The sequence below is a fragment of the Caretta caretta genome, chromosome 1, assembly GCF_965140235.1.
Source record: "Caretta caretta isolate rCarCar2 chromosome 1, rCarCar1.hap1, whole genome shotgun sequence".
Classification (NCBI taxonomy): domain Eukaryota; kingdom Metazoa; phylum Chordata; order Testudines; family Cheloniidae; genus Caretta; species Caretta caretta.
In genome coordinates this window covers 241,199,679-241,213,346 of record NC_134206.1, presented here as the reverse complement: position 1 = coordinate 241,213,346, position 13,668 = coordinate 241,199,679, and the positions used below count along the sequence as shown (strand labels likewise).

General features: G+C 45.9%; 1 protein-coding gene across 1 annotated transcript in view; it reads right to left on the bottom strand.

Moving 5' to 3' along the window:
- Positions 1–170: 170 nt before the first annotated feature.
- The window catches only part of LOC125625831 (aldo-keto reductase family 1 member C3-like), a 36,612-nt gene continuing 23,114 nt past the window's right edge, over positions 171–13,668 (bottom strand). The window contains exons 7-11 of the mRNA XM_048828359.2: positions 10,902–11,024; positions 4,191–4,300; positions 3,787–3,952; positions 2,757–2,839; positions 171–457 (exon numbers count right to left, since the gene is read on the bottom strand). Of these exons, the coding sequence (XP_048684316.1) occupies positions 418–457; positions 2,757–2,839; positions 3,787–3,952; positions 4,191–4,300; positions 10,902–11,024 (522 nt within the window). The 3' untranslated portion in view covers positions 171–417. The remainder of the gene's footprint in view (positions 458–2,756; positions 2,840–3,786; positions 3,953–4,190; positions 4,301–10,901; positions 11,025–13,668) is intronic.

Genomic DNA, 13,668 nt, shown 5'->3' with positions numbered 1-13,668 from the left:
AGTGCCCACCAAAGTGGACTGACCCTATCATTTGTCAAGCTAGCTCAGCCAACCACACTTTGCGGACCTACAGCACCTCACACAGAGCATTTTTAAGGGGCCTGGGTCTGTTGGCTCTGAGAATGAAGAAAAGAAACAATTATCAAAGAACAGAGACTAGACTCAATAAATGCATTACACAGACACCTTTATTGTTTCCCCTTTAGCAATCCAGAACCGTTCCATTCAGAGACCGAGTTGTTTTGAATTTCTGTTTAAATGTACAATATAGATCTCTTGATATCACCAGCACAAGCTGGGCTTCCAGAACAGGGTGCTTCTCTGGGACTAATCACTGGAATGGAGCAAGGAGATGAAATGTGTGTCTGATTCCTCACATGTGAAATAAAATCAGGAATATTGAAAGTATTCTTTCCATTATTCATCTTTAAATGGAAACTGAGGGTGGTCCACAAGTCTAAAAAGAAAATATTTATTAAATATTCCCACGTAATTGCATTACTAGGACATCTGAGTGCAAAACACAGGAATCTCAAAGAGCAGACACAGAATGCTATCTATCCATTTTAGGGTTTTCTTTAGGTCCGTCACTGTACTACCTCAGCACGTGAGTGCTCTAATGTATAGTCTCTATTTAGAGGACTTTACATTACAGCACAGTCTATTATAACTAATACCTGCGTTCACCTGGAATTTAATAAAGCTTGGAGAAAACATGACAGAATGGTCTCATAACTGTCTGTGACTGCCTATGGCAGAATGCTGTTACAAGAGATGATTATTCTCAGTAAACAGTGAGGCTAGAACAAATAATAGTGGGCTTTTATGAAGCGGGGAAAAATTGTCTTCAAAATACAGACAGGCCCAAACTGTAAAGTTAAGATCCCGATCTGGATCCAAAATTTGGGTGTGTTTTGGTTTAGCCCATTGCAGATGTAAAGGCCACCCAGATCAAAGAATGTTTAACCTAGACCTACACTTCTGCAAAGATCAGGGTTGTTTGGATGCAACTGAGAACTGAACTCCTTGCCCCCTGTGGCACTGTGCAGAGCTGAGGTGGGGGGGAGAGGGGTGTATTCACAAATGAAAAGTTTGCAACTCTCTGATCCTTGGGCTAATTCCTAAGATGCTCTCTCCTAGCTGGGGATTGCTGGAGCACAGCAGCACTCTGGCCACACTCTCTCCCCAGAAGTGCCTTCAGCGAATCCCCTATGCCAACATCTTGGATGGTATGGCACAGGACCTTGCTCTGTGGGTTCTTCACCACCAGGGAGATCCCTATGTTGATACCACTAGAACACAACAAATGCCCCAGAGGGGCCCTGAACTGATCCTAGAATTTCCAGAACATTGGAAACGTTTATAACCATTAGGATGATGACACAATGACATTGGCATTCAAGGGAAGTTGTTATTTTGCCTTGAAACTGGAGCAAGGGTAAACGAGATAACCTACTAGGAATGTGTTGGGATAATGGGCCAAATCCTGTCATTGTGGGGGCCTCAGGCACTGGTGCACGTCGGTCTCTCCTATTCATTGCCTGTGGCACATAATTTTCTAGTCTCCTGTGTGCAATCTTGTTGTAGTTTTGTTGGTCACAGGATATTAGAGAGACAAGGTGGGTGAGGTAATATTTTCTATTGAACCAACTTCTGTGGGTGAGAGGGATAGGCTCCAGTCTGTAGGGAGCTTGCTTCTGGTGAGCTGAACCTCCTTTCCCCCCACTATACACCTTTCAAGATCCATGGATCCTACACATGCCTATCACAACATGTGGTAAACCTCATCCAGTGCACTAAATGCCTTAACAACAAGAACTCTATGGGTGAAACCAGACAACCACTAAATTCCCAAATGAACTCACACAGGAAAATGATAATACAAAAACACCCTATCAGTCCTCATCCTCAAAGGAAACCTGCACAACATTTTCAAAATATGAACCTGGGAGCTTAACTTCATAACTTTACTAGTCACTAAAAATCATGGACTGAAAAGAGACTCTGGATTTATAGATTATTACAACAATCTATAATCTACTAACAACCCCCCCAGCTGCCTTTCCCTCCTTTCTTTCCCCCCTCTGAATGGAGGGGTGTTAAAGGGGCGTAACCTGGAATGGCCCCTTGAAATGTGTGTTAACTACTTATACCAAACAATCTGTTCCATCTTGTATTTAGTTGTGACAAGTTTCCCAGACATGAAGAAGAGCTCTCTGTGTAAGCTTGTTTCTCTATCAACAGAAGTTGGTCCAGTAAAAGATATTACCTCACCCACCTTGTGTCCTGGTCTCCTGTGGGCTGTAATGCTTCGGTCTGGTTTTGGTTGTTGGGTTCAACAAGTGGGTGCTGGGTGGTGTTGATAGCCTGCGATATACAGGTCAAACTAAATGGGGAGAGGGATAGCTCAGTGGTTTGAGCATTGGCCTGCTAAACCCAGGGTTGTGAGTTCAATCCTTGAGGGGGCCATTCAGGGTTCTGGGGCAAAATTGGGGATTGGCCCTGCTTTGAGCAGGGGGTTGGACTAGATGACCTCCTGTGGTCCCTTCCAACTCTGATATTCTATGAATCTGGTCATCCCTTCTGGGCTTAAAGTCTATGACTCCATTCCAGTCCTAATAGCTATGATCCTAAGTACATCCTTTGTGATCACGAGGGTCAGTATAACACAAAACCTTATTTCTTTGTGGGGTGACCACTGCTGCCTTTCTCCTGCCTCTCCACAGAGTTCTAAAATACAAAGTATTGTGACTCACTGTATTAAGTTCAAGTAGCGAAGGTTTTTGTTCAGCCCATCAATGGTTTTCATGTCCTCCTCAGAGAGCTGGAAGTCGAAAACCTGACACGGAAGACAGGATAAAACATTGGGTTATTCCTGCTCGGCACAGCCCTTCTAATAGTGGGATGTATGTGCATTTACAGAAGCACAAGCCCCATGTTAAGTGAAAAGGAAATGAAATAGGTATATTAATCTGGGTCTGCTCTTTCCACTGTATTTTATATATTTCAGAGGTGAAGGGTATCTAGATATGTAACTGTTGTTTCTGTGTATTTCACCTTTGAACTTTTAGCAATCTGCTGTCTGTAGCAGCAGCTGCCATTTTGAGATATAAATGGCATGTTACAGAAGAGATACACACGGTGCTCTCTCACATAGATGTTCTTTCTTGGTTTGTTTTTCCTTTAATCTAGAATAAATCTGTCAGTCTGATATTGTATGGTTTGTTCCTTGGGTATGGAAAGTAGAACGAGGGATGCTATACCCTGATTTACCTGGGATGTTTAAGATTCTGGACTAAAATGGGCAGGGGAGGACAGAGCAGAGTTTGGAGAGGACCCATGGTCTAGGCAAGAGGCTGAAGGCAGGAAAGGAGCACACTCCTATTGGAAGATCATTTGTCTTTCCAAAGCTCAGAGGGGCCTATATTCCCCTGATGTCAAGAGCAGCATTTTGGAAAAGGGCTCCACAAATCAATTGCTCCCTCAGAATGTTTCCTTTGGGACAGACAAGGAGGACTCCAGGGTTTTTTCTCCCCATATTATTATTTGTTCTCTAGTGGGTTCCAAGTTACACAGTTCAAATATTAAAGTGGCAAAAGCCTTCTCTAAGAATAGAGAACCTGCCTGAGAACTGCGCTACACAATGTCTGATAGTTCTCAGGCAGGATCCTGCAGTGCCATACTGTACAAGGGCACAAAAGTTCTCAATCCTCCATAGTATCCCATATAAATCTGCACATAGGGAGGTGTCCCCCTCATCCTCTTCTCTCTGCACTCCTGTTTTACCTGGAAGTTTTCTTCAATACGCTTTCTGGTAAAGCTCTTGAAGAGGACCACGATACCACGCTGCAGCTGGTAGCGCAGGGCTACTAGAGCAGGGCTTCGTTTGTATTTTTTGGCAATTGCACCCAATACTGGGTCCTCCAGTAGAACTGGGGTGCTCTGGTCTATCCTACAAGGGAAACAGAGAAACAGGGAGCATTCTGGGGATCAGGAATGCAGTCATCTCAACCTAGTGAGGACAATGCCTGTGCAATCTGAAAATAAACTACTAGGTCTTTTCCAGCTCTCATTTTTATTGTATAACTTTATAAATGTCACATACTTTGAAGATGGAAGGAGGGGAAAGTACCCTCTAACCCATTATTGAGGTTCTAAACATGGGAGCACAGTCCAGTTTCTTTCCTTACCACATCTTGTCTCTCTGTGAGCCCAGAGCACAATAGGCTTCGAGGAGGATATCCTTGGATTTGCAGAAGGCCAGCAGTTTGCTTTGGTTGAGGTAAGGGTGACATTCAACCTGCAGAATCAACCCGCAACCCAGAATTGAGATTTCAGATCATATGAGCAGCAGCAGTCAGACAAAAGAAACATCAGACATTACGTTAACGCGACACAGTATACTAAAATATTAAATATCTTCAATTACAATACAGCCTGGCAGTGCAAGTGACCCTTGGGTGCAGGTTAGCTGATAAATCCCAAGTATCCGTTTATGTATTAAAGGACAGAAGCCAAGACATGTTGTGAGAGGGTAGGCTTAATAAGGATTTATAGTCAGGACCAAGTCCTGCTTGCCTTACTTATGTGTCTAGTCCCACTGAAACCTCAGTAAATTGTTTTGATACTAGTTTTGGCCCATCGTGTATTGTTACATAGCTAGGATATGGATCAAAATCATCACCTGGACTAACACTGCCATTAAAGCAATGACCATTAGTTGGAGAGAGAGATTGAATGTGTTACTAGTGGATGTTCTAGGGGTTTGTACTGGGACTAGTTATGGACAAGATGGCACTCTCATTCTAAGCCCTTATTTTCAGTGGCTGATAACTTCCCCGAAAGTGGTCTCTTGGTCCAAATTTCTCATGCTTGGTCTCAACTCACAAATGATTTTTGGGTTGGAGGAGGGAATTCAAACAACAACAGTTCAATCATTTTTGAGTTGTCCAACTGTGTTTTTCACCAGATAAGACATTTTTTCCCTTGTATATTTTAATAATGAAATTTAAAACAGTTTAGATTTAAAACTTTAAAATTACCTCCTACCAATATAGTATCCTCCATACAGAACTTGTTCTTTGCCAAGTTTGAAAAAAAATTAGTTGAGAGGCAAAATTACTTTCAAAAGCTGACTATGGTATGCTGTGCATATCCTGTGTTATTTTGCTTATCATATATAATTCAGTTCTTTCTCTTTATCCAGCATGTACTGAATACACCTGGATATCTATGTGAAGGGTAGGCAAATGAATAAGAAAACAACATAGTCCATCTGAATCATCTCCCTCTGAGCCTACTGCCTGAAAGCCACATTTCTCAGTATAAAGAAAAGGAGTACTTGTGGCACCTTAGAGAATAACAAATTTATTTGAGCATAAGCTTTCGTGAGCTACAGTTCACTTCATTGGATGCATTCAGTGGAAAATACAGTGGGAAGATTTATATACACAGAGAACATGAAACAATGGGTGTTACCATACACGCTGTAACGAGAGTGATCAGTTAAGGTGAGCTATTACCAGCTGGAGAGTGGGGGGGGGACCTTTTGTAGTCATAATCAAGGTGGGCCATTTCCAGCAGTTGACAAGAACGTCTGAGGAACAGTGGGGGTGGGAGGGGATAAACATGGGGAAATAGTTTTACTTTGTGTAATGACCCATCCACTCCCAGTCTCTATTCAAGCCTAAGTTAATTGTATCCAGTTTGCAAATTAATTCCAATTCAGCAGTCTCTCATTGGAGTCTGTTTCTGAAGTTTTTCTGTTGTAATATCGCAACTTTCATGTCTGTAATCGCATGACGAGAGAGATTGAAGTGTTCTCCGACTGGTTTTTGAATGTTATAATTCTTGACGTCTGATTTGTATCCATTTATTCTTTTACGTAGAGACTGTCCAGTCTGACCAATGTTCATGGCAGAGGGGCATTGCTGGCACATGATGGCATATATCACATTGGTAGATGTGCTGGTGAACGAGCCTCTGATAGTGTGGCTGATGTGATTAGGCCCTATGATGGTGTCCCCTGAATAGATATGTGGACACAGTTGGCAACGGGCTTTGTTGCAAGGATAGGTTCCTGGGTTAGTGGTTCTGTTGTGTGGTGTGTGGTTGCTGGTGAGTATTCACTTCAGGTTGGGGGGCTGTCTGTAAGCAAGGACTGGCCTGTCTCCCAAGATCTGTGAGAGTGATGGGTCGTCCTTCAGGAGAGGTTGTAGATCCTTGATGATGCATTGGAGAGGTTTTAGTTGGGGGCTGAAAGTGATGGCTAGTGGCGTTCTGTTATTTTCTTTGTTGGGCCTGTCCTGTAGTAGGTGACTTCTGGGTACTCTTCTGGCTCTGTCAATCTGTTTCTTCACATCAGCGGGTGGGTATTGTAGTTGTAAGAATGCTTGACAGAGATCTTGTAGGTGTGTCTCTCTGTCTGAGGGGTTGGAGCAAATGCGGTTGTATCGTAGAGCTTGGCTGTAGACAATGGATCGTGTGGTGTGGTCTGAATGAAAGCTGGAGGCATGTAGGTAGGAACAGCGGTCAGTAGGTTTCCGGTACAGGGTGATGTTTATGTGACCATCGCTTATTAGCACCGTAGTGTCCAGGAAGTGGATCTCGTGTGAACTGGTCCCGGCTGAGGTTGATGGTGGGATGGAAACAGTTGAAATCATGGTGCAATTCCTCAAGGGCTTCTTTGCCATGGGTCCAGATAATGAAGATATCATCAATGTAGCGCAAGTCGAGTAGGGGCATTAGGGGACGAGAGCTGAGGAAGTGTTGTTCTAAGTCAGCCATAAAAATGTTGGCATACTGTGGGGCCATGCGGGTACCTGTAGCAGTGCCGCTGATTTGAAGGTATACATTGCCCCAAATGTGAAATAGTTATGGGTAAGGACAAAGTCACAAAGTTCAGCCACCAGGTTTGCCGTGACATTATCGGGGATACTATTCCTGATGGCTTGTAGTCCATCTTTGTGTGGAATGTTGGTGTAGAGGGCTTCTACATCCATAGTGGCCAGGACGGTGTTTTCAGAAAGATCACCGATGGATTGTAGTTTCCTCAGGAAGTCAGTGGTGTCTCAAAGATAGCTGGGAGTGCTGGTAGCGTAGGGCCTGTGGAGGAAGTCTACATTGCCAGACAATCCTGCTGTCAGGGTGCCAATGCCTGAGATGCTGGGGCATCCAGGATTTCCAGGTTTATGGATCTTGGGTAGCAGATAGAATGCCCCAGGTCGGGGCTCCAGGGGTGTGTCTGTGCGGATTTGTTCTTGTGCTTTTTCAGGGAGTTTCTTGAGCAGATGGTGTAGTTTCTTTTGGTAACCCTCAGTGGGATCAGAGGGTAATGGCTTGTAGAAAGTGGTGTTGGAGAGCTGCCTAGCAGCCTCTTGTTCATATTCCGACCTATTCATGATGACGACAGAATGAGTTTGGACAACCTGATAACAAAACATCCTCAGATTCCAAGCAGAGAAAGGCTGCTGCTATGAAAGTCTATTCCCATAGAAGGGGAATGAGGATCTCTGGATGTACAGGGAGGTGGCTGTGCTTATCTTTCTCCTGCCTCTCTCAGAGACTGTTTCCTTTACAGTATTTTCTACTTCATTCTTTCTTGATATGCATAAGTTTTTCATCATTTCAGTGATGGGCACAAACAAAGCCCTTGTTCCAAACAACATGGAACTATTTTTTTTTTCAGAACCTGAACCTGAATCTATAGTTGCTAATGCTCCGTCTTTAACGTCAGCTGGTCGCAACACCCACAAATTCTGAGGAGTTCAATGTCAGGGTCTAACCGTTGTGGCTTGTGTCTACTTGAAGTGGAGCAATAAGGAAGTTTCCCCTTTGATTTAAAAGAGAGGCTGGGCATTAGTTCCCCCCATAAATGAAACTCTTCACTGACTACAAGTTCTGAATTTCTTCTAACTCCATGGGTGCCAGGTTTGTATAATTTTTGCCCAAGGGGAGCTGTCCCATTCATAGGATGGACTGGGGCAACCGCCCGGGGTCCTGTGCTTCAGGGGGAGCATGGTCCAGGGCAGACTGGGGGGTTAGTAGGGGGCCTGGCGCCAGCAGCAGCAAGCAACCCAGCCCCAGCCCGCTCCGCTCCACCCTGCTTCTTCCTACCCCGCCCCATTCCACCCCTTCCCCCAAACCTCCATCTCTGAGCAACACTGGGAGCCGGTGGGGTGGAGCGGAGCGGGCTGGGGCTGGGTCACTTGCGGCTGCTGGTGCCAGACCCCCTGCTGACCTCCCTGGCTGCCCTGGAACTCATGTCCCCCTGAAGTGCGGGGCAGGGGTAGACACCACCATGTTGCAAGACAGACACTTGACAATATTATCCGATTTAGTGACTGACATTGGGGGGTGGGGTGGGGGGTGGTAATTATGTCATTCAATCCGTGAAATAGCACATAATTTTCCACACTGGGAAAAAAACCAGTAACCTGGCTAACAAACAACAACGACAACAAAAATAAATTCAACTCCTATAATTAATGAAAAATGTGTGTATACTGTATATGAGATTATTATATGAGAAATGAAAATGAACTTGCTTTGGAATTTTACAAGGCACTTTTATCATTTAAACACATTTAGTACCAAGTAATTATATCACTTTTTGCAAATCACATAAATAGGGAACCCATGGTCCCCTTCCCTCACCCCATTGCAAAGGCACAGCGGTTATTGCTGGCTGCCCTAGGGCTGCAGAAAATCCTGTGGGCAAAACATATTGAAAGAAGGGGATCAATTTATACAGAGGGCTGAAGGGGGACTCCCATAGTGCATTAATTTACACTTAATAAATACATCACAATTAAATACATTACAGAGATAAGAACCTGTAATGACAGACTTCACTTCATGAGCGAGGAAAGATCCAGAGGGAGTAATGGTAGGGGGAATCCTAGGGAGGCCAAAGGGGTCATAGGCACCAACTTCCTCTATTCCCAGTGGGTGCTCGACCCCACGCCAGCCCTGCCCCTGCACCCCCCTCGCCCTGTCCCCATTCCAACCATTCCCCAAAGTCCCCACCGCATTCCACCCCCTTCCCCCAAGTTCCTGCCCCTGCCCCACCTCCTCTCTGCCTCCTCCCCTGAGCACGCCGCATCCCCGCTCCTCCCCCTCTCTCCTGGAAAGTCTTAAGTGCTGCCAAACAGCTGTTAGGTGGCAGGGGTGGGGGGGAAGCACTGGGAGGGGGAGGGAGAGGGAAGGAGCAGGGACACAGAGCGCTGGGGCGTGGGGGGAGAAGGAGGTAAGGAAGGGGGAGCTTGGCTGCTGGTGGGTGCAGAGCACCAACTAATTTTTCCCTGTGGGTGCTCCAGCCCTGGAGTCGCTGCAGGGTTGACACAGTCTTCTGCATCTCCCCTGTGGGTGGAGACACTGGTCACTATCGCTACTGGAGGGAACAATAGAATGGACTGCGCAGAAGAATGAGCGATTTGAGGACAATTTCCTGAAGGGACTGTTACCCTTGCAGAGCTTTTCTAGCTCTGACATTTACATTTCTGCACAGTGTGGTTTGGCGCACAGCAATAAAAATCTGCACTTCTTCCATGTATTTTTGGACTGATGGGAAAAAACAGGTACAATTCAAGTGACTTTTAAAATTGCCTATGAAACTGAGTTAACAAAATAAATGAGCTTATGAACCACCAGAAAATATACTTCTCAAGTGAAAAAACTATAACTGGACTTCTTTGCAAAGAAATTGTAAGTTTTCTTACAGGAAAAGCCACACACTGCCTGGAAAGGAAGAGTAGATTGAATTACTTGCCTCAGTGAAGTTAAATACCCAGAGAATGGCTGGGCCTGCGATGACGGCGACCGGGGCTTGCTCACCTGTGGCTCCCCCTCCTGGTGCTGTGGAGGCACAGCCAGGCAGGTCTGCATCTGCAAGCAGGCCCCCTGCCTCAGCTGCAGCTCCCATTGGCTGCAGTTGCCAACAGGCTGGGAGCCTCCCGGCCAATGGGCTGGGGTGGGGAGGGGAGGCAAAGGGGGAGATGGTAGGGAGCTCAGGAGCAGGGGAGGCAGTGGGCAGGGGAGCTGTCTGTGGAGGCACAAAAGGTGGGCTCTCTGGAGAGGGGTGACTGGGGCACAGGGGCGAGTGGGGGTTTTTCGGGGGGGCAGAGGGTTGTGTGGGTGTCTGTGGAGTGGAGGGGAGCGATAACACCAGCTGCGGCCCGGATCTGCTCTGGGGGGTGGGGGATGTTGCTATAGCCCCCCCCACCCAGGAAGCCCCCTCTGTACTCTGTATTTTATGCCAGCCCCAGGTGCCCATCACTGCTCCTTTCCCCCGCCCCCGGTTCCATCTGTCTGTCCCCAAAACCGTGTCTGTGTCTCTCTGTCTGACAATGAAGTGGGCTGTAGCTCACGAAAGCTTATGCTCTAATCAATTTGTTAATCTCTAAGGTGCCACAAGTCCTCCTGTTCTTTGTACAGATACAGACTAACACAGCTGCTACTCTGAAATCTGTCTGACAGTGACAGATTCCTGCTGCTCTCTTTCTGCCCGGGGCTGAGAGCCGCTGCCTGTGGCTCCCTCCCTGTCTCTGCTGTGGAGGCGCAGCCAGGCAGCTCTGGGAGCCCGGTCAGTGCTGCAGGGAGAGGGAGGACGGAAGCAGCAAGTGGAGCTACCCTGCCTCTACCGAGACTCTGCAGCATGCAGGGATGCAGGGGACGGGGGGAGCTTCTTGTGGGGAGGCGGGGGAGCTGCCCCCCGAGGTGAGAGCGCCCCACATTGCCAAGCCATGGAGCCCCCCAAAGCGCGGGGCCTGAGGCGCAAACATTGGTGGAGCCGGCCCACCTTCATGAATATTGTTGGAGCATGGACACCACGGGCCCATATAACTTGCCGCCTGTGTCTAACTCAGTTCTTTTATGTCTCCACCCAAAGGTCAGCATTTTACCTGGTTGAGAACAGGTTTGTACTTGAGCCCTGGTTTGTTCAGGATCATTTCTAGCTGTCTGCGGTTGAAGTTGGACACTCCAATGGACTTCACCAAGCCTGCATCTTTACATGCCTCCATGGCCTGGGGAAAACAACAACGGCCAGTTCTATTATCATTACTGGTAGTATAATTTCTGAGAGACTGGAAAAATTAACCTCAACTGGGCCCACTCAATATAAAATTATTCCACCAAAATATTACTACATTACACAGTAGGGGAAGTTTGATTTGTTCTAGAAAGAAACTCTGATTTAGAGACAGACAGTTATTTTCCAACCGTTCACTTAGGCATCAGATCTCTGTCCAATCCACTGTGAAATAAAATCATCTTTTCCCCCAGTAGAAAGTAGACTATCTGGCCACCACCTCTCCCCGTAGCTTCCTCTCTAGTTTGTCCTTCATACACAAAGAACTCAAAGACATAACAATACCCAATCACTACTAGTGAACAATACAGAAATAAGGGTACCACATAAATATGGGACTACAAACACCAGTTTAAGAGCTTTATAGCACAAAAAAATGGAGAATGAAAATTAAGGGGGAAACACAAGAAATACTGAAGGAGATGGACAAGTGCAGTGGTCACCATTAGAATGTCTGTATTTACTGATAGTACCCATACTGTGGTGTCTGAGATACACCAGGAAATGACTGGAGTCTCAGATCACAAGCAGTGCTACGAAAACAGATAGTGTAAATTCAGTTTACTTTTTACATTTAATAGAAAAAGCTTGCTAGAGTCCACTGAAGGGAAGGCACATATCACAGGGGAAGTTTTAGCTTTCTCTTTTTAAATGAGGGAGTTAAGTTAGTACTTATGAAAATGAGGAACCAATAGCACCAGTTAGAACCAGGGATAATGTGAGCATACGCTATGCTAACCTCCCCCAAAGCTCTGCCAATGCACCTCGATTCTGACCTGATATCCCTTTGTATTTCATTTCTGGCCTCTCTTGATATAGACGCATCAATGATATTTAACTGAGTGGTGGACTTTGTAATGTGGGTAAGCGTGGCAGACTTTGAACCTAGCTCTTCAGTGTTGACTGGCTGGCCCACTAATAAGCTGCAATGCTGAGCTACTCGAAGAGCATTAGCTAAAGAATTAGGGATCTCATGGAGTCCTCATCTTGGCTGACTCTAGGGCAGAATATTTCATTCCTCCTCTGTGGAAAACATCACCTGGAAAGCCCAGACTACAATTCTGTCCCTGACAATGCCTTTGACAATATCCCTGCCCTCAGAACAGGTGCGGCTCTGATCTGTAAAGTGATTCTGTAAAAATGACATGTGAGGTTTCATGTTTGTTGTGTCTCAGTGATTTCCCCCTCAAATCTGCTCAGTTTACAATTGAAAATATATTTCACTTAACTAGCAGCCCTGAACACTCATTGAAGGTCTGGTCTATGCACAGTTATTGTGCTGCTTTAACTACTGTATATCAGTCTGATGCTGATGTAGTAGACCTCTTCTAGTATGATGGGGAAGCTCCCACAGCAGTCAGAAAGGGTTAAAGAGCTTCTCTGCACACAATCCACCGCAACTATGAGGCTTGTAAAGCCTGGCGAACGGCAAGTGCTTAAAAGGGAGGATAATGGCTCAGTCTGAGTAGGACTCTGGCGTGATCCCAGCTAGAGCTCCCCAGAGGGCAGGGGTTGTCTCCTGGGGAAATTGCTTGAGCACATTGGCCTCCTGGGGCCTCTGAGGAAGTAGAGGACTGACTTTTCTATACTTCTCTTTTTGGAGCCCTGGGACTTTGCCTTGGTTGCTTGGGCACATAGGGGACAAGTAGTCCAGATCTCCTGCCAAGGGACTGTAAACCTTCACTCTGTGTGAGACTGCAGGGACAAGGCCTTTTTTGAGGGCTGCAGAATTACTGTGCCCTTTTCTTCATTTGGACTATTTCATACCCCTAGAAGGGGACAGGCTGTCTATCAGGTGTACGCAGGGGCCATACTCCGCACTTGGAACTAGAACTATAGTAATGTAATTGTCCAGAAAAGGATGTCTGAGACAAGAGAGATGCCTCTTCTTGCCCCGGGGTGTGTGTGTGTGCCAGAAAGGTATAATTTATCCCAGTGGGTACAGTCATGCTGCTATAAAGGAGCCTATAGTGGTATAGTTTATTCCCATAAATTTAGGGAAAGAAAATACCCCAGTGCAAGGTACCATTGTACTGGTAAAACCCTCTAGGGGTTGCACCAATTCAACTGTTTTGTTAAAAAAAAAAATCACACCCCTAAACGAAATAGTTAAAGTCGGATGAAAACTGTATGCAGACCTGACTGAAGCCTGACAGTTAAGCTGGACTCTTTCCAACTTGGGCATCAATACTAATAAGAACGGTTCAATTGCACCTCTGCAGCCCCAACATCTTCAGATTATACCCTCAGTGACACTTGAGCAACATCATCTTCTTAACGCGGGTGTCACTGATTTGATTTTAGTAAGAAAACCTGTTGATGATTCACAAGAAGGAGCATCGCTGGTTGGTGCTGCTGGGCTAACTGGAGCAAAAAGCAGCCAAGCTTATTTTTGTCACTAAAGGTGGCAGCAATGATGCTCAATACACACAAGGGGCAGACCTGTTAAGTGTGATGGTGCCGTTTGTATATAGTTTGTATACAGTTACTTGCTGATGTGAATCTGCATTTTATCAATAGGCAGTTCAACAACATATCGTACTAACAATCCCAGCCTCCCACATACATAACAATTACAT